At 35.0% G+C, this 18,178-nt stretch overlaps 1 protein-coding gene and 1 long non-coding RNA gene across 5 annotated transcripts; one reads left to right on the top strand and one right to left on the bottom strand.

Moving 5' to 3' along the window:
- The first annotated feature begins 2,944 nt into the window (after positions 1–2,944).
- On the top strand, positions 2,945–4,604 carry LOC114297693 (uncharacterized). 3 transcript variants are annotated; one of them, XM_028242157.2, is made up of 3 exons: positions 2,945–3,051; positions 3,770–3,931; positions 4,038–4,604. In XM_028242157.2, exons 2-3 carry the CDS (start codon positions 3,842–3,844, stop codon positions 4,416–4,418), a joined length of 471 nt encoding a protein of 156 aa, XP_028097958.2. In that variant the 5' UTR covers positions 2,945–3,051; positions 3,770–3,841; the 3' UTR covers positions 4,419–4,604. The 3 variants fall into 3 exon arrangements, with proteins under 3 accessions (XP_028097958.2, XP_082739287.1, XP_028097959.2); XM_082883161.1 differs by having other exon boundaries at positions 2,953–3,123; XM_028242158.2 differs by having other exon boundaries at positions 2,953–3,931.
- A 5,925-nt stretch (positions 4,605–10,529) lies between these two features.
- LOC114297689 (uncharacterized) lies at positions 10,530–18,178 on the bottom strand. Of its 2 annotated transcripts, none has more exons than XR_014337997.1 (3): positions 17,367–18,178; positions 11,376–14,636; positions 10,530–11,236 (listed from the first exon to the last, which is right to left on the bottom strand). It is a non-coding gene; the product is annotated as an uncharacterized LOC114297689 (long non-coding RNA). The 2 variants fall into 2 exon arrangements; XR_014337996.1 differs by having other exon boundaries at positions 11,376–11,723; positions 17,367–18,168.

Here is an 18,178-nt window from a genome sequence, read left to right as displayed (position 1 = left end):
CTGAAGTCGATCTGAGCAGAGCCTCTTTTTGGGAATTTCTTCTTGCTACTGCCTCACTTTGCCCTCTTCTCTTTGAAGAAATTGACAGCTTCGAACATCTATTCCTTTGCCGAGCCTTCTTACGAGCTGAGGAAGCAACTTTCAGAAATTGTTTTGTAGATCCCTTATCTATCTCCTTTCTGCTTCCTTCATGGGCCAATGCCTTTGTATGGCTAAAATTCTGACCCACAGAACCAGACCCAATTCCTTGACTGGAGTATGGCCCTATCGGCCCATCAAGCACCAATTCTCCCAAATGGGCCTGGGAGAAACGCACCTCTAAATGGACTTCAGGCCAACTCTTATCCGGTTCACTCAAGCTCTTTATAAAGCCAGATGTAATCACATGACCATCCAACTGCCCATTGAGCCTCACACCAATATCATCATGACACTTCTGCGCAGATGTCGATTCTGATACAACCATCTTATCAGAGCCTTCATTTGAATTTAAATTTCCAAAGCTTTCCACAGTCTCAGCTACAACCGATGCATTCTGCCAGCTCAAACTTCTTCCACTTGCAACTTCACTTAAACTAACCCGTTGAGCCTTGTCCACATCAGCTTGACCACGACATCCTCCAGATTTGGTGCCACCTCAGCTTCACCTTTAGCCTGGCCATGGCCGAAGACTGAAACTCCATCACTATTCCCACCGGAGCTATGTAACCCATCAGAAGTATGACTATCCAAATTCATGCATCTAGAGAACACCAATTGCTCTTCACAAATTTGCACTGGGTACACACTGCTGCTGGATTCCAGACTGATCACCACATTTATAGCCTTCATACATTTTGTGACAATCCTAACCTTGCTGCAGACGAACGACATCGGGTCTCCAATATCTTCATCCAGCCCAACCACTTCCCCCCATAACCTTCCAATAGAAGTAAAAGTTCCTGCACTCCACAGGTTCAAAGGAACTCCATAGCATGAGAGCCAAGTACATCTCTCTTGCTCAATATGCATTCCAGCTTTCCAATCCAAAACAAACTCACCCCACTCATCTATTCAACCTTGCATTAATCCTACACCCTCTGCTTTCTCCTCGGTTGAGCTAAATGTGATAACAATATCCCTACCTCCCCCATCTCTAATTCTTCCTTTCTTCACTCCCCTACTCCGAGACTCATGTTTGAAATCGGCCTTCGTAACATGATGGTGTAATCTAATGATCACACTCTCGTATAGCCATGCATTTCCCACCTCCCGAGTTTTCACCACTAACCTTGATTGACCCATCTCCCTTTTACCAGTAAGAACTTCTGCAAACGTTTTCCTTATTCCTCTGTTATTTTGTACATTTCCACCCTCAAAAGCAACATTTTGTTTGGTTGTTTTCGTGACTCCAATAGTATATAGATTCACCATTCTGCATTTGTCACTGTTAAAATTAGCTTCCTTAACCTTTATGGCTCTATCATCCACCCACAGCCCATTCGCTCTTTGTATTGCCACATTTGCAGCTACTCTGCAGTCATACCTCACAAAACCAAACCTTGTACTGGAAATCCTTCGCCTTTTGTTTGGAATAAAGACATCCCTTACAACTCCAAAATTATTGAACAAACTGAAAAGGCCTTTTGGATCAATGGATTCGGGTAAGTTATCCACAAAAACTGTGATCCATCTGTCCCTACCTCCATGCATCATGCCAATCACTCGGTTTCTTTGTTTCACCACCGGTTTCCATCATTCGTTTCCATCATTCAAAATTTGATAATTTACATTCACATATAATATAATCAAATATCATTCTTTGCTTGTTAATTTCTTTGTACCTAATAATAATTTGATACGTATTTGATCAGTGGGCAACTCAGTTCGTGAGTTTCTCTTTGCGACACAAAAGCAGACTTAAAGGTTGTTGTATCATGGGGAAGGAACACTAAAGAGAATGCGGTTTCGCATGCCTCAACCACCTTACATGCTTTATTAAACCTTTCTGTGTTAATTTTTTTTTTTTTTTTTTTTTTTTTTTTTTTTTTTTTTTTTTTTGTAATTGCTATTAGTGATAAAGTATTTATTCTGTTACAATTTCCTAAATTATTTTCAATAAATATCACAAAAACTTTAATATCATCAATAATCACTCCCAAAAGCAGCTCTAATGGGCTGTTTTTTGAGCTACCATAGCTATACTATAGCATGTAGCTGCTTCAATGAAGCTGCCACGGAAGTTGCCAAATTTTGGCATTGTTATCCTTGGTGCCAAATTTGGCTCAAGTTTTGACAAATTGGCAAATTTTGACATTGTATTTTATAGAGATCCCACAGTGGTTGGAAAGGTGAAATGACGGTTGTACTAAAAACACACAAGCATTGGAGTGAGATTGCCAAATTTGGACATTTTGGACTCTAGTATAATCCAAAATTGGCATTTAACATTGTAGATACTCTTAGGAAATCGTAAGTTGTTTTTTTACTATTGCAGTTGTTATTGATATAATCTCTATAGATTAGTATATCTTTGCTTAATTGTTTTATCATCATTAAGAAACATGGCATATTTGAAGAAATGTCTTATTTGTTATATTGGTGCATTGAAGTGACCGTCTCCTGAATAATGTTTTTATTTTGATGAATGATAGATCTTAGGAAACATGAACAAAGATTGATTGTCATTGATGCTGTCTACTGTGGTGAAGAATATACAGGAACTTGGATACATGCTTAAGGTTATTTTCTGTGAAACTTCTGTACTTTTTGTGTATGTGCGCGGGGAGGGGGGGGGGGGGGGGGAGATGGTGAGAGCAAATGTTGCTTTCTTTTACAGGTAAAGATATATTAAGTGAGGAGTGCTTTTAGATTATCACTTATTTATATATTAAGTGGGATTAATTCAAATTTTTCTAGAACCAAGATTCTTGTACGCTTACACATCCTTACATTGCTTCTTTGACAGATCTATGCAGCGGAGAATGGTAAAGCACAATCTATGTGGAAGAAAATAGGAGGCCAAATCTCAATCCCAAGTCCTGAGAGATATGGCCATATTGATTGGTCAATGTATGTCTTCCATTTGATACTAGTGGGGTTACTTTGTACTTTGTGCTTTGTGGAGTATTTTATGTTTTTTTGGTAAGTCTTTTGGTGACAACTGTTACTTGCTTGTTAATTTTTGTTACTGTACATAGTTCACGATTTGTCTATTTTTTTTTGTAGATTTGAAGCAAAAGATGCCATTTTAAGGTAGGGCTGTACTCATTGACATAATTTTGATGGACACTACTGTTTGAGTTGGCCTTGCATATTACATATTTAATTGTTTGGAAACTCTTAAAAGATTTTATGGTCCAACATGTTTGGTGAAGAACATACCTTTTAATGGATAGAAAACTAGAATATCAGGAAAAAGAAGTTAAATGATGGAACTGAAAATTTAATTTCACTGTGGATATTTTGATGCTGCTTAAAAGTAAATTATCTATTGGAGAACATAGGAAAATGGAATGATCTAAATCATGATAAAGAAAAAAGAAACATCTTTTTGTGCTTTAATAAAGCCTTAATTTTATTTGACTTTGTTGCTCATCTTAAGTGGGTTGATAGGTGAATATACGGTATGATATGATTGGAATTACCAAATAAGCCAAAATAATGTGGCTTGTGGGTCGTTCAACTTGAGTGCTTGTTTTTGAGTGACAAGGATGAAGAACCTTATATTTAATTGCTTCAGTTTGAGATACTTGAAGTAGTGAGTTTCATATTATGCTGCCTTGTGCAGGAACCTTTTTGTTTTGTACCACTTATATGGATAATTCAACAAGATACCCTCCCAAATTGCCTTCCAGTGTACATGGACATGGGCTGGGAACATCTTATTTCTTGGTGGGAAAATGCTTTTAGCCAAGCTGATGTTATTGTTTTTCCAGATTTTTCTCTACCGGTAAATCAGTCATCCCAGCACCCTTCTTTTGTTAATTAGCAGTAACCAATCTTTCTATTATTGTATTAGGCATTCTATTGTTGCTCAATTATTATTCCTGTCTCAGATGTTATATAGTGTGCTTGACACTGGAAACTTCTTTGTGATTCCTGGATCACCAATACATGTGTCGAATGCAGAAAGCTACAGTATAACCCACTACAAAATTCAGTTAAGGATGGACAATGGGTTCAATAAGGATGATATGCTGGTTCTAGTTGTTAGAAGTTCTTTCTTTTACAGTGAGCTATCTTGGGACTATGCGGTGGCAATGCATGACATAGGACCTCTGCTAATCAAATATTCAAAGGGGAAAGACTCTGGGGGGGCATTTAAATTTCTCTTCTTGTGTGGAAACTTCACCGATGGGTACACTGATGCTTTACAGGTATTCTACTGTGGAGTTGATTGCTCCATGTTTGGCTATTTTCTTCTCTCTTGTAGGTAAGGTTTTAAAAAGTGGCTACAACCGTTACGTAACAGTTGCGGTGGTTACCGCCATCCATTACGGCCACTTTTGCAGTGTGATTAAGATTCAGAGGTGTGTCGGCAGTAGCGACTGCCGTAGTGGTCGTAACGGTACCGTAATAGCCGTAACGGCCTGTTACACATCGTTACATAACGGTTCTGAACTGCTTCTTTTGAAAAAAAAACACACAAAAAAAAAAGAAAAAGAAAAAGAGAAGCTGAAAATGAAGGAAGAGGGATAGAGAAAAGAGGGAAGATAAAGAGAGAAGATGGAAGAGCTAGAGATAGAGAGAGAGAAGAGAGAAGATGAAGAACATGTTATTGATTTGTTGAAGCTGTAAGACCTATGCTATTATATTCAGCTGCTATCATTCAACCATTTTGTTCTTGTGTGTTTATCTATATATTGTTTGATAATAATAATAATAATAATAATAATAATAATAATAATAATAATAATAATAAGTGTGGTCATTATCTATTTGGCTTGGTTAAAATATGTATATCTATATTTAGACTCTTATTTATTCTCTTACTTTTGTCATTGTTTATCTTATATATAATAGTTAGTGATTGATTTTTTGTATAATATAAAGTCATTAATTATTAAAATAAAATGTAAAAAACTCAATTTATAGTGATTTAAAAATATGAAATATATTGGATCATACTTAAAAATTTACAAAAATTGATCAATATTTATTTTAAACCCAATAAGTATAATCATGCAAAAAAAATATGCGTATCGGTAAGTTTTTTTCAAATTGTGCGAAAAATAAAAAAATTCACGGTTCCGATTACCGCAACCGTTACACTACGGTCTTTACACCCCGCAACCGCAACCGCACCACCGTAACCGCCACTACAAGAAAAAGCAGAATTGGCGACTAAAAATAGAATTTTCGTCGCTGAAAGTAGCAGAATTTGGCGACTAAAATAGTTTAGAAGCCAAATGTATAGTTATTGGCGACTAAAAATCAGTTTAGTCGCCGATTATATGGGTTTTAGCGACTAAAAAAATTTTAGTAGCCAAAAGTGAAGGTTTTTGGTGACTAAAAACATTTAGTAGCCAAAAGTATAGGTTTTGGCGACTAAAAAATATTATGGTCGCCGATTATACGTGTTTTACCAACAAAAATAAATTTTGTAGCCAAAAGTGAAGGTTTTTGGCTACTAAAAAAAATTTAGTAGCTAAAAGTGTATAATGGGCGACTAAAATTCACTTTAGTCGCCAAAAGTGGAGGTTTTGGCGACTAAAAATAAGTTTAGTCGCCAAAAGTGGTTATTCTTAGGCGGGAATGAATTTTTTTAGCGACTAAAATATAATTAGTAGCCAAAACTATAGAATTGGTGACTAAAAAACAAATTTAGTCGCCAAAAGTGGTCTCATTTTTTTTAGTAAATAATTTATTTTTTACATAAATTATATTGAATAAAAATAATTATGTTTATATATATAGTTTTATATTAATACGGGTCAATATACTATATAAATAATAGATGTTGCATATATATTCATGTGGTGTTGTAGTGGCATAGTGGAGAGAGTATGTTGCGCTAAAGGTTTAGAATGTGAGAGGTTGGTGGTTCGAATTTCAGAAAAACAAGAAAAGTTAATTTTTTTTTTCACGGAATAACCTTTGGCAACTAAAATTATTGGTCGCCAAAAGTGTTTCTTTTGGCGACTAAATGGTTTGGTCTGCAATTCATTGACTATTGGTGACTAAAAGATTAGTCGCTAAATGTATAATTTTAAAAAGTGTAATTCACTATTGGCGACCAAAACTTTGGTCGTTAAAGACCTGTTTTTTGCCGACTAAAAACGTTTTAGTCGCCAATACCTCCGGCGACCATGTTTTTGCAACAAAACCGACGACTAAAAAATTTAGTCGGGGAATCAAAAAGTAGACTTTTGGCGACTAAAAATTTAGTTGCCAAAGGTGCTTTTTCTTGTAGTGCGTTACGACGACCGCAACCGCTTTTCAAAACCTTGCTTGTAGGTATTATATTTTGAGATTCTTGAATCCCCGTAGTGCACTGTTTAAGGAGTTCATTATAAGGAAAGGGAACATAGAAGTGAGTGCCTCATAATTATTGCATGGATTGATCTAAGTTTCCCAATAATTTGGTTGTTTTCAACTTATGATTGTGATGAATACGTGTCATGTAGATTGGTGACTCAGTTCTAATTTTTACACTCACTCTCTAAGTTCTTGATAAGTGAGATAAATGTATATGTTTTTTCTCTTTGAACGATGCTATTGAGAAGCCTCATCTTATTGTTTTCTTGTGACAAATTTGGATACATGATACAAGGATCTAGATCTGTAATGTAATAGAACTTAGTGGATGGATTTAAATATCAAAAGACAATGATAAAGTGGATGGAGGGGGACAATAATTCAAAAAAAATAAAATAAAATCATAAGGTTGTAAATGGGAGAAGGAAAAAGTTTATTAAAAGATTAGAAAATGATTATGGACTTCCATAGAAAGGGTGTATCAAATCATTTATGAGCTTTTTCATTTTATTCTTGGTTGTATTCTTAGTGTGGCGTTGTTAGGCTAGGGAATTGAATGTTTGGGTTTATCTCCCATTGATGATAGTAAATCTCGTTGGCTGGAAAGGCCTTTTGATGAGAAGAAAATTATAGTGGCATTTTTTGAGTTGAGAGGGACAAGTCTCCAGGGCCTCACAGATTCTCTATGGTTGTATTTCATGATTGTTGGGAGCAGTGTTTTTAAAAGCTCTAGGCGCACTGAGGTGATAAGGTCTCCTATAGCCTAAGAGTGAGGTGAGGCACATGCCTCACCAAAGCGAGGCACAAGTTGTAGAATATAATCAAAATTTTAAAATAGACAAAGTTTCAACATGAACATAACATTTTAAAATGGGCAAATAATCTTTAAACATAACATTCAATCTTCTAAAAATCACAAATATAATATCGAACAAAAGAACAAAAGTTAATAAAAAGCCACCTTTAAAGCAACCTTTCTTGCATGCTCAAGCATAAAAAGAAAGAATGGAAAAAAGAGGCAAATTGAGGACCAGGATCAGTGAACAAGAAGGACAATGCTGAGGGCCTATGCAACCCTAAGGATTAGTTGGCTTTAATATGGACACCCCAGTGCCATTAAAAAAAAAAAGAAAAAAAGAAAGGACAACCCAGCGAAAGAAATGGGGAATAGTGGTTGGAGCAGAAAAAGAAAGAAAAAAGAGGTAAAGAGAGAACCAAGACCAACGAAGAAGAAAGATAACACAACAAAGAAGAAGGAGAACCCAAAGAAGAAAAGAACCTGAAGAAGACGAATGTCGATCTTTCTCTTTTCACGCAATGCCAATCGATTTTTTTAATCAATCTCCACTTAGGAATTTTTTTTATCACTTTCTGATAATGTTTGGACTTTTATATTGAAGGGTTTTAATTCCCTCTGGAAATGCACACAAAAAAAAAAAAATCACTTAATCAACAATTTGAGTAAAAAAATATATGAGGCGCATAAGCCCACGCCTTGCGCCTTAGAATAAAGCCTTCACCTTAGTGCCTTTCGTGCGCCTTCCATTCCTCTCCTCACCTCGCCTTGACTTGTTTGAGGCACAGGGTTGCGCCTCACTGTGCCTCTAGCTTAGGCACGCGCCTAAGTGCTTTTTTTTTAAAACACTGGTTGGGAGGTAGTTAACAAGATTTGGTGAAGCTATTTGTTGAATTATTTGATGATGGACTTGTGGATACTAGTACTAATGAAACATGTATTTGTTTGGTCCCCAAGTGGGAGAACTCCTTGAAGTTCAGTAATTTTAGGCCGATTAGTTTAGTCACTTCATTTTATTAACTAGCAGTAAAGGTTTTTTTCTAGAAGGTTGAGGGCAGTTTTTAGTGATGCGATTTCTTCTTCTCAAGGTGCTTTCGTCCCTCAAATGAGGCGGCAGAGGATTATAGGAGTACAAATAAGGAATGAGTTATCTTTGAGGTTGATTTTGAAAAAACATATGATTACGTAGATTGGGGCCTTTTGAATTTTGTTAATGCAATAAAAAAAGCTTTAGAGATAGGTGGAGGAAGTGTATTCGAGGCTTTTTGTTATCATATAATTTCTTTGTTATTGTTAATAGCAAGGTGGGTGAGTGTTTCAAGGCTACTAGGGGTTTAGGTAAGGTGACCCTGGTACATGGTCTTAGGTGGAACTTAACCCCAAAAGCTAGCTATTAAGGTGAGGGTACTCTCAAGCTTATATGATTAACATTACTTTAGTACTCAAACGATGTGGGACTTCACTTCACACCCTCTCTCACGGTTAATGTGCTCAATCAGCAACACCTGCGATGTGCAGGCTAGGGACATGCATCGTACCCATTCCTAAATACTTCGACTCTCATACGATGTTACACGGTCTTGGGTAGAACTCAACCCCAAAAGCTAGCTATTAAGGTGAGGGTGCCCTTGCGTATATATGCTTAACATTACTTTAGTACTCAGGCAATGTAAGACTTCGCTTCACAAACCCAATGTCTACTTTCTTGTTCACTTTGATGGTTGATGTTGTGGGTTGATTAGTGGATAAAGGTAAGGAGCTTGGCTAGGTTGATGGTTTTTGTTATTAGGAAGGATGTTTTTGCATCTTATTTATAGTTCGCATATGATACTATCATTTTCTCTTCTAGTAATAAGGAGCAAATGGTCATTCTGCTTTCTATTTTAAGAATCTTTGAAGTGATTTTTGGGCTTAAGGGTCAATATGATTATTGGCTTCTTTGGATTGAAGGGTTTGGTGAGAAAAGAACATAAATAGAGAAAGAGATATTTTATCACTTTTCTTACCTAGATAAGAAACTATAATCTTATTCTTTATTTTCTTGCCTACCATACCAAACGGAGTGTTCTCTATCTCATCATTGACACATATTTACTTGAACCATGCTACATCAAGAAGAGTAGAGGAGGAGTTGTTTTACCGTGTAAGTCTCATAAAGTGTTCTTTTTTCAACTGTGTAGTGTGTTCAACTCATAATAGAATTCCCTTTTGTTTAAACAGTGCAGGTCATGTGTTGGGTACAAAATTTGCACTATAACCCTCTTTGTTTTGGAGTCTCTATAGGATGATTTTTTTGTCCCTTGTTTTCCCTTTCACTGGTGAATAATGCGAGTATCAAAAGGCATGGTTCTAGAACTTAATCTTTTTATGTTTATTTGATTTGTTTGCTATGTAGCTGCATGGTTGATGTGAAATCTCATGTCAAACATATCATGGTCCTAGATATCTATGGTACAATATTAAGTTTGGTGGATTCACTAAGCTTTTAAGTTTGAATTGATCCATACTAGCTCTATTTTTGTAGGAAATTGCTATTCATTTATGACTCCATCATGAATCAGTAACACTATGTTTGGGAACCTAAGAGAGAAAAGAAAAGAAATGATCGTAATTTCTCTCCTTCTTGTTTGGATAAGTAAGAAATAAAAGAATAGAAATGATTGTGATTTCTCTCATTCTTGTTTGATTAGATTTCATAATAGAAAATAAAAGAAACGATTTTTTGTTATATTACCAAAATAACCTCTTTTTTTTTAATATTTTGTCACTATATAAGAGCATCTCCAATCCTCACCTTTTTTTTTTTCCATTCAATTTTGAGAAAAAAAAATTCATATTTTTTCATAGGTGCATGAGCCTAATGATTCAAAACTTATGATATCATGACAAAAAAAATCCAACCAATGCATGACCAATATTTTTTGTTATTATAGGTTGGCTTCGTGAAGACCTCTAGTGCAAATACATTTGTGGAGGAATAAAAAGTCCACAACATCTTGAGACCAATCAAACAAATAGCATGAAATTGAGTCAAGAAAAATGGGTGTTAAAGCAAGGAATTCATCATCCGCAAAAGATCCAAAAAGAGTTAAAATCATCCACAAAAGATCCAAAATAAGTTCAAAGTCATCCACAAAAGACACATCTTAAATGGAGTCAAGTACAAAATACGATAAACATCTCTAATGTCCCCTTCAAAACAAGTACTATCCCATCTATAGAAGAGTTACCAACGCTAAAGCAAGGAATTCATCATCCACAAAAGATTCAAAAAGAGTTAAAATCATCCACAAAAGATCCAAAATAAGTTCAAAGTCATCCACAAAAGACACCACATCGTAAATTGAGTCAAGTACAAAATACAATAGACATCTCTAATGTCCCATTCAAAGAAATCACTATCCTATCTATAGAAGAGTTACCAATGATTCTCAAGGTCATACATCATCCTCTCTAAAGTTTACCTGCGATACTCCACTAGGAAACCAAAGAATTGCATCATCCTCTCAGATTTCTTGGTAAGAAAAAGGTATGCCTCAGTAAATAAGTGTGGCGCAATTCCAATTTCCTCTAATGCTTTATGCAACTCTCCTCTTGGAAAACATCCTTGGGATTTCTCCATCTCTTATAGCTGATGCGATATCCTGCAATAATGCCTTCAGTATGTCAACGTCCCTCTCACTATCATTTGAGAGCTTTCTTTTTTTTTTCCTTCAAAGATGTTCCACTTTTAGGAGACAGTATAACATCTTCATCCATAAGATTAAAACTTTCCAAGTTTGCTTCATTTTGGTGCACCAGTTCATCAATGACTTTAATTCTATCTACATGATCATTATTTGATGAGTTAGCCCATCGACGTACTTTTTCCTTAGCAATTTCAACACCTACACAAGTTGCCCTATCCTTTCCATAGATCTTAGCCAGCTTTTCACGGTTGCCAATGGGTGTACATTTCCATTTCTCAACATGTGGTTTCACCTTTTACCAAAACAAAATAAAAAATAAAAAATAAAAAAAAAATGAGAAAACAAAATAAAAAAGTTATAGTTAAATATAAGTTATGTTTTTCTATTCTTTTTTTAAAAAAATCAACATAAACTAAAATTAATAAAAGTACCTCAATCAATGCCTCCCAAACTTCAGGTTCAGCAGTGAATATCCTTGTAACCGGGCTCCAAGCAAAACAACTAGTATGTTTGAATAAATCATAGCACTTAGGAAAATGCTCTTTGATATTTTTCAGCCTATTCTTGACTTTGGCCTTATCTAAGTCTAAGTTGTATAGCTCATGTAATTCCTTTACTATTTTATCATATGCTGAAGTAGTGAAAGTTCCATTGATATTTCCTTCAACATGTTGGTGAGACAATGCATCAATCAATGCATCATCCATTTGATTTGTCCATGAAAGTTTTTCTCTCTTAGAATCTTCGGACTTCTATGTTTTTTTACCCATTTATAAAATCTACATCAAAATAAATTCAAAGTAACATCATAAACCACAATAATGTCATCACAATAGCAAAGTTATGAATACATCTGAATCTAAAACAAAATAAATTCAAAGTAACATCATAAACCACAATAATGTCATCACAATACCAAAATTATGGATACATCTGATCCGATGTTCAAGTACTTTTCACATAAAATCAAGATGGCTAGCAAACATGTAAAAACTAATATATCACTCTTGATTAGCAACATAATTAGACCACATTGGAGCTGCTATCACATTTCTAATGAGTTCCCCTTGTTTTGCATCCTCATTAGTATCCCTTGGTGCACGAGTTGTTTGTTAAGTTTGACATTGATTTTCAAGCTATTTTTCTACTTCAGAAACAAGGTTTTCATTTGGATCCACACCCATTAAAAAGTTATGTAAGATGCAACATGCTATTATGATATCTGATTGTGTGTTAATCGAGTAAATAGGCTCAGTTGTGCTTGCTATGATGGGAGATCGTTTCTTTAGCACACCAAAAGCTCTCTCTATGGCATTGCGTAAAGAAGCATGTCAGTGGTTAAACAACTCTCGAGCATTTTTCGGTGGATGGTTGAAATACTCTTTCAAGTGATAACACACCTCTGTAAGGAGGGATAAGGACACTCCTTAACATATACCCCGTATTAACAAGATAAAATTTGCCTATTTAAAACAAAACACATCACTATGTTAAACCCTAAATCTATATAATTTAACAAAAGTTTCATATTATCTAAGCATGAATTACCGTTGGGTATTTTCAATTTATCTTCTCTAGTGAGTGCATTTTTTATGATCCTTGAGTCAGATGCAGTCCGCTCCCATCCAGGTAAGACATAAATGAATTTTAAGTCAAATGAACATGCGGCCAATACATTTTTTGTTGGGTAACCTTTTCTACCATGATATCTCGGTGCATCCTTGCTAGATACTTTAACACGAACATGTGTTCCATCAAGTGCTCTGATACAATCCTAACATAAATGTATCATGTAGCAGTTTTATATAGAAATAAAACTAAAAATTTAAAGCGAAATGTAATATGGAATTTTTGCCTTAAAATATGGATGGAACCTATTATTATTGAGTATTTCTGGAGGGACTTATGATCCATTAGGTTGGCGAAGAAATTTATCTTCCAATGATATAAGAGCTCTCAAAAAACTATGAAAATGTCGACTTACAGTCTCACTAGAGCGACGAAAGAAAAACGAAACATTTCTATTCGTCACACTGTGTGACAAAATGTAAAGACACTTTGCAACTTGTTCCTCAATTGTTGCACATTTTGTAGGTTTCAGACCACCATATCTTTCAAGTATATGACACAAATCTTGAAATGCCTGCGGCCCCATACAAGTGATATTATAACAATTCTTAATACATTTAAGTTTTTCCATTAGTTCAATCCTCTCTTTTTCTCTCTTCAAGTAATTAATAGGATGGTCCACGTACTTTCTAAGGTGATATTTTCTCTACATATACCAATATACCACATGGCAAACAACTTGAACAACAGCTAACTTTTGCCTTCTATACCACATAATCAAGTCCTTTCTTAACTCTTTGTCTTGTTGACCCATTTATCCTATATTTTTTATTAAAATAAATTAGTATACATTTTGAATAAAAACAATAAATTCTTTCTTAGCTCTTTGTATACATCTAGTTGATCCATAATCGTTAGGAATAAATTTTTTCTTAATTTAGTTATAAATTTTGCCTGCACATTATTTTTAAATTTTGAATAAAAGCAAACATAAAATAATTGATTGCAGATATGCTGCATTTGTTATATTTCTTTTTCTGTGTGAAAAAAAAGAAGAAGACATTTAAAAATTGCAATTCACATATATACAAATAATTGTAAACACAACACATACATAGTACGGGTGGAACACTAATATTATTAAAATGTAATTTTTTTTTTTATTTCAACATAGATTTCAAATGAATAAAGGAAAATAATTAGAATATTTGAAAAGTCTTTCCTAATTTGTTATAAAATCAATCATATAATGGCCAAATCAAGAATTTAAGGTTGTAAATTAAAAGTGCCTAACATTGGTCATAGATAATTGATAAACTAAAAAAAAAAAAATGGAAGGATTGAAAATAAACAAATAGACAAATCTAGCAAACATCAACAACATCGAAGCTGGACCCAGAGAGAGAGAGAGAGAGAGAGAGAAATTGTGTTCTGGTGTATTGCTACAAATGTGTATACAAGCGATTGTGGTGCCATTACACTAGCCTCCTCTCAAAAAACTATGAATTCCAGAATATATATATATATATATATATATTCTGTTCTTATACACAACAATAGCATATATATTATGTGTAAATACATACATAACAGAAATAAAGAATGGAAATAAGAAGGATGATTACCTGCACGGCAAAGAAGAAGAAAGCGGAGAGAGAGCTAGAGAAGTGGAGAGTCAAAAACCTATGCTGGATATGAAAAGCCTTGAGGACATGGGTGTCAATTATTTTATTTCTTTTATTTTTACAGGAACAAAATTGGTATTATAAAAATATAAACATTTGTTGGTTTCTTTTCTCTCCCAATCTCTCCACTTTTGGGAAGATTGAAACTGAGAGTTATAGGAGAAATGGGGAGAAATATGTTTCTCTCTATTTCTCCCCATTTCTCTCCACTTAAGTTATCCAAACAAGTAAGAGAAATACATATCTCTCAATTTCTTTTCTTTTCTCTCCAAATCACTTAATCCAAACATAGGCACTATAAGATGAATGATAACGTGAATGGTTTGTTATTAATGGCTGATATTATTCTATATGGTTTCTCCCAAGATGTACAGGGTTTTCCTCCATTACTTACACGGGCCATGTCATTTGGAATCCCTGTTATTACACCAGAGTACCCTGTCATAAAAAAATATGTGAGTTCATTCAGCTTTTTGTTATGGTTACTTATGTAGCTAAAATAAGGTATTTGCCTTCTGTTTTTTTAACTTTTGATAAAGTATCAAAATTTTAAGGTTGTTGATGGAGTTCATGGGATGATTTATCCGAAACATAAGCCTGATGCAATGATGAGAGCTTTCTCGCTTTTGATATCTAAAGGAAAACTCTCTAAATTTGCTCATGTTGCGGCTTCCTTTGGAAGGCGGTTGGCTAAGAACATGTAGGTATCAAATTGCATGCAGGCTATGCAAAACTGTTGGAGAATGTTCTCATTTTCCCATCAGATGCCCTGCTACTAGGTCAGATTTCTTAGCTTAAACAAGGTGCTTGGGAATGGAATTTGTTCGGGGAGGAAATAGAATGGAGAGTTAGTTATATGGGAATTATGGATCAAAAGGGCTCTTACATGAGAAATTCTAGCGTTGTTTATGCCCTGGAGGAAGGGTTTACCAGCCTCACTGATTTACTGAATGCATCTCAGGTTCTCAGAGTGAACCTGAGATACTAGTGCAGGACATTCTTACTAACCTAGATTGGGTATATCTTAACAGAGATGGAAATCTCTGAAGAGGCGGAAAGGCTGGAAATGGAGGAGGCAAGTCATTCTTTTGCACATGCCTATTTTTAGTCACTCTTCCTTCTGCTTATTTTACATATTACTTTTTTCCCTTTACTTTTTGGTCTTGTTTGATTAGAAGGATTAATAGTGAGGGGATTAATAATTCTGTAGAGTAGCATAGGACTGTGAATATCACACCTTCCTCAGTATTGAGTATCCCGCATTTTTGTGGGATTTGCTGTCCACTGGATAATTCGGACAGAAAATTGCAATTCAACATTGGAATATGAGTCACAAGAATTTGTAATTCCCCAATCCTATACTTTAGTCCGGCCAATCCAATAGGCTCTTTGGGTTGAAAGTTAAAAAATGGATTGTGGTTTGTTATTTGCAGATTAATGAAAGGGTGGAGAAACATTCTAGTTTTTGGGATGATATATATCGCAATGCTCGAAAAGATGAAAAACTTAAGTTTGAAGCAAATGAAAGGGATGAATGAGAGCTGAAAAGGACATGCCAGGCATTATGCATATATCAGATATATAATGGAGTTGGGGCCTGACACTTTCTACACCATGGTTCTTTGTACCGTGGGTTAAGTCTTGTGAGTTCTCCTGACTTTGACTTACATAAGTTTTTTTAATTTTATTTCATCAATATTAGTTACTTTTCTTTTTCTTGTTTTCTTTTCTTTTATTTTTTATTTTTTATTTTTATAACTATCTATACCCAATATTATATCACAGTTCCTTTCACTTTGTGCAACTATGCACTTTGTTACCTATCTACACTGGACAAACTTGTTTAAGATGGTAATGCCACCTAGTTTGTGCATTAACCCCAAGAAGTTATTTTTTGTTTGTGACAAGTCCAAACTTCATTATTGCTTCTTTGGGGTTATTTAATTCCACTCTGTAGTTTAGCATCTGGCACTGGTTTCTGTATTTATTTTTACACAAGCTATTATTACCTATGTAGAAAACCTGTATCCCTACCGCTGATCTTTAGTTCAGACATGCTTTCAAATTTTGTTCCTTATTAATGTGTAGATTGTTGCTTCTGATCATCCTATTTTACGGCAGTCCAAAAGAGCGCAAAGATTGAGATTACCAGTCCCACCTGGAGAGAAACGGACCTCCTTTCAAACTTTACCGGGCGTAAACCGGAAGGGAGAGGAACCTCTATCAAGGTGCCATGCTGTACCGGCCTCACCCAGCGGGAAACGGACCCCAAATCCAATAACACAGCATGCTAGATACACAAATAGACATACGAGTGTAATACATACACTTAATCCAATCAACACAATAACGACCACTAATAGTTAAAACATTAACCAATTCTTGCAAAAAGTGCTCTGCGCACCACCATTCAACAACGAGTTTTCATTTATTTCCAAAACATTTCCAAAATACAATATGAGGTATTAATCATCACAACCATAATTAGCTAATGGTTACCATTCACCTAAACTATCTATCCAACAACACAAAAATTGAATTGTCTATTCACACTGTCCACTAATAAACCACAACAAATAGATAGCTACGATTAACTGCCAATAACCCACAACACATCACCCTGAATCACATTGTCCACACTACAATAGTACCCATAGCATCTATCAGGCAACAATCAATACCATCCTCCACCAATGGCCAATGACAGAACTCTAAGAGGCCAATTGCATAATCAAAAGCATACAGACCACAACGTAAACCCCAACATACCAATTTCTTCCAAATTCTCATTTTCTTTAGCAAAAGAGATAATCAACCACACTTTGTTTTGAAAACCAATTCTCACTATTCCAACGTCCAATATAATTAACCAAAACCCTAACTCATGAGCAACCCAACATAACCCAATTTCCAACTCAACACTAAACATTCTCTTAAACATTCTAAAATCCACAAATTAAACACTAAGTCTTCCAATCCCACACCTGAAACATGTTCATACATCCCATACTCAAACATAAATATAAATCCATAACCCTAACTCTAAATCCCAAACCAACCCTTATGCTTTTATATAAAATCAAATATAATGATTGTACTTTTAATGCAATAAAAGTACGACATATATATTTATAGTGAGGTATTGAAAAGAAACTCAAGAATCCATACCTCTTGAAGTGTAGAGGAGAAATGCTGAAAATTCATCAGCAACCCAATCCGTTCAGATTAAATCGAAGCTCTCACGACCCTCTACATTTTGGTCTATGGAACTAAGGTGAGATTTTGAGCGGAAGAAGATGAAATCCAAGCTTAAAGGCTTGGGATTTTCAGACATGGAGAAAAGAGAGAGAAGAGAGAGAAAAATGGTTTGGATTTTACCCAAAAAGTGACTTTTAAGGTGCTGATCCCAAATAGACTTCAAGTGATGAAACTTGCATTCGAGCGTCAGACACACAAGACTGCTTGAGCGATGAAGCCTTCGCTCGAGCGTAGAATGCGAACTCCCCAAAGTTCAGACCAACAAAATTATTGAATGACCCGCAAAACAGCTCGAGCGATCAATTTGTCGCTCGAGCGATGAAGAAGAAAAACTTGCAAGTTGTTAACATTTTTTGGTTGACACAAGCTCTGATGGTATTCTTCTGATTTCTACTCGACATATATGTTTTGTGGATTGGAGAACTTTGATAGAACTTTGATAGGGTTCTGTAGTATTTGAACCTTGATATTTCAAGCGGCTCTAAACATGTCCACGACGGGGATTTGAGGCAATTCCCAGGTTTAATTACGATAGGGGTTACATATATGATGTTAGCTTTTGAAGATTTTGGATTTGTTAGAAGAAAATAAAAGGAAAGTAAAAGCAAAAGAAAAAAGGAAATGAAATGATAGAAGATAAAAATTTATGATTTAATGCTGAAAAATCCCATTTTGGTGACTTTGTAAAATTGTCTCACTTTCAAGTTTTTTAGTAAGTCATA

The sequence above is a fragment of the Camellia sinensis genome, chromosome 8, assembly GCF_055761805.1.
Source record: "Camellia sinensis isolate YWXY chromosome 8, ASM5576180v1, whole genome shotgun sequence".
NCBI lineage: Eukaryota > Viridiplantae > Streptophyta > Magnoliopsida > Ericales > Theaceae > Camellia > Camellia sinensis.
Note: the sequence above shows the minus strand (reverse complement) of the source record. Positions and strands in the feature narration are given on the sequence as shown.

Coding starts and splice junctions, on each gene's coding strand:
- LOC114297693 (XM_028242157.2), top strand. CDS start 3,842: ATGGACATGGGCTGGGAACATCTTATTTCTTGGTGGGAAAATGCTTTT. Junction 3,932..4,037: donor TTCCAGATTTTTCTCTACCG/GTAAATCAGTCA, acceptor TTCCTGTCTCAG/ATGTTATATAGTGTGCTTGA.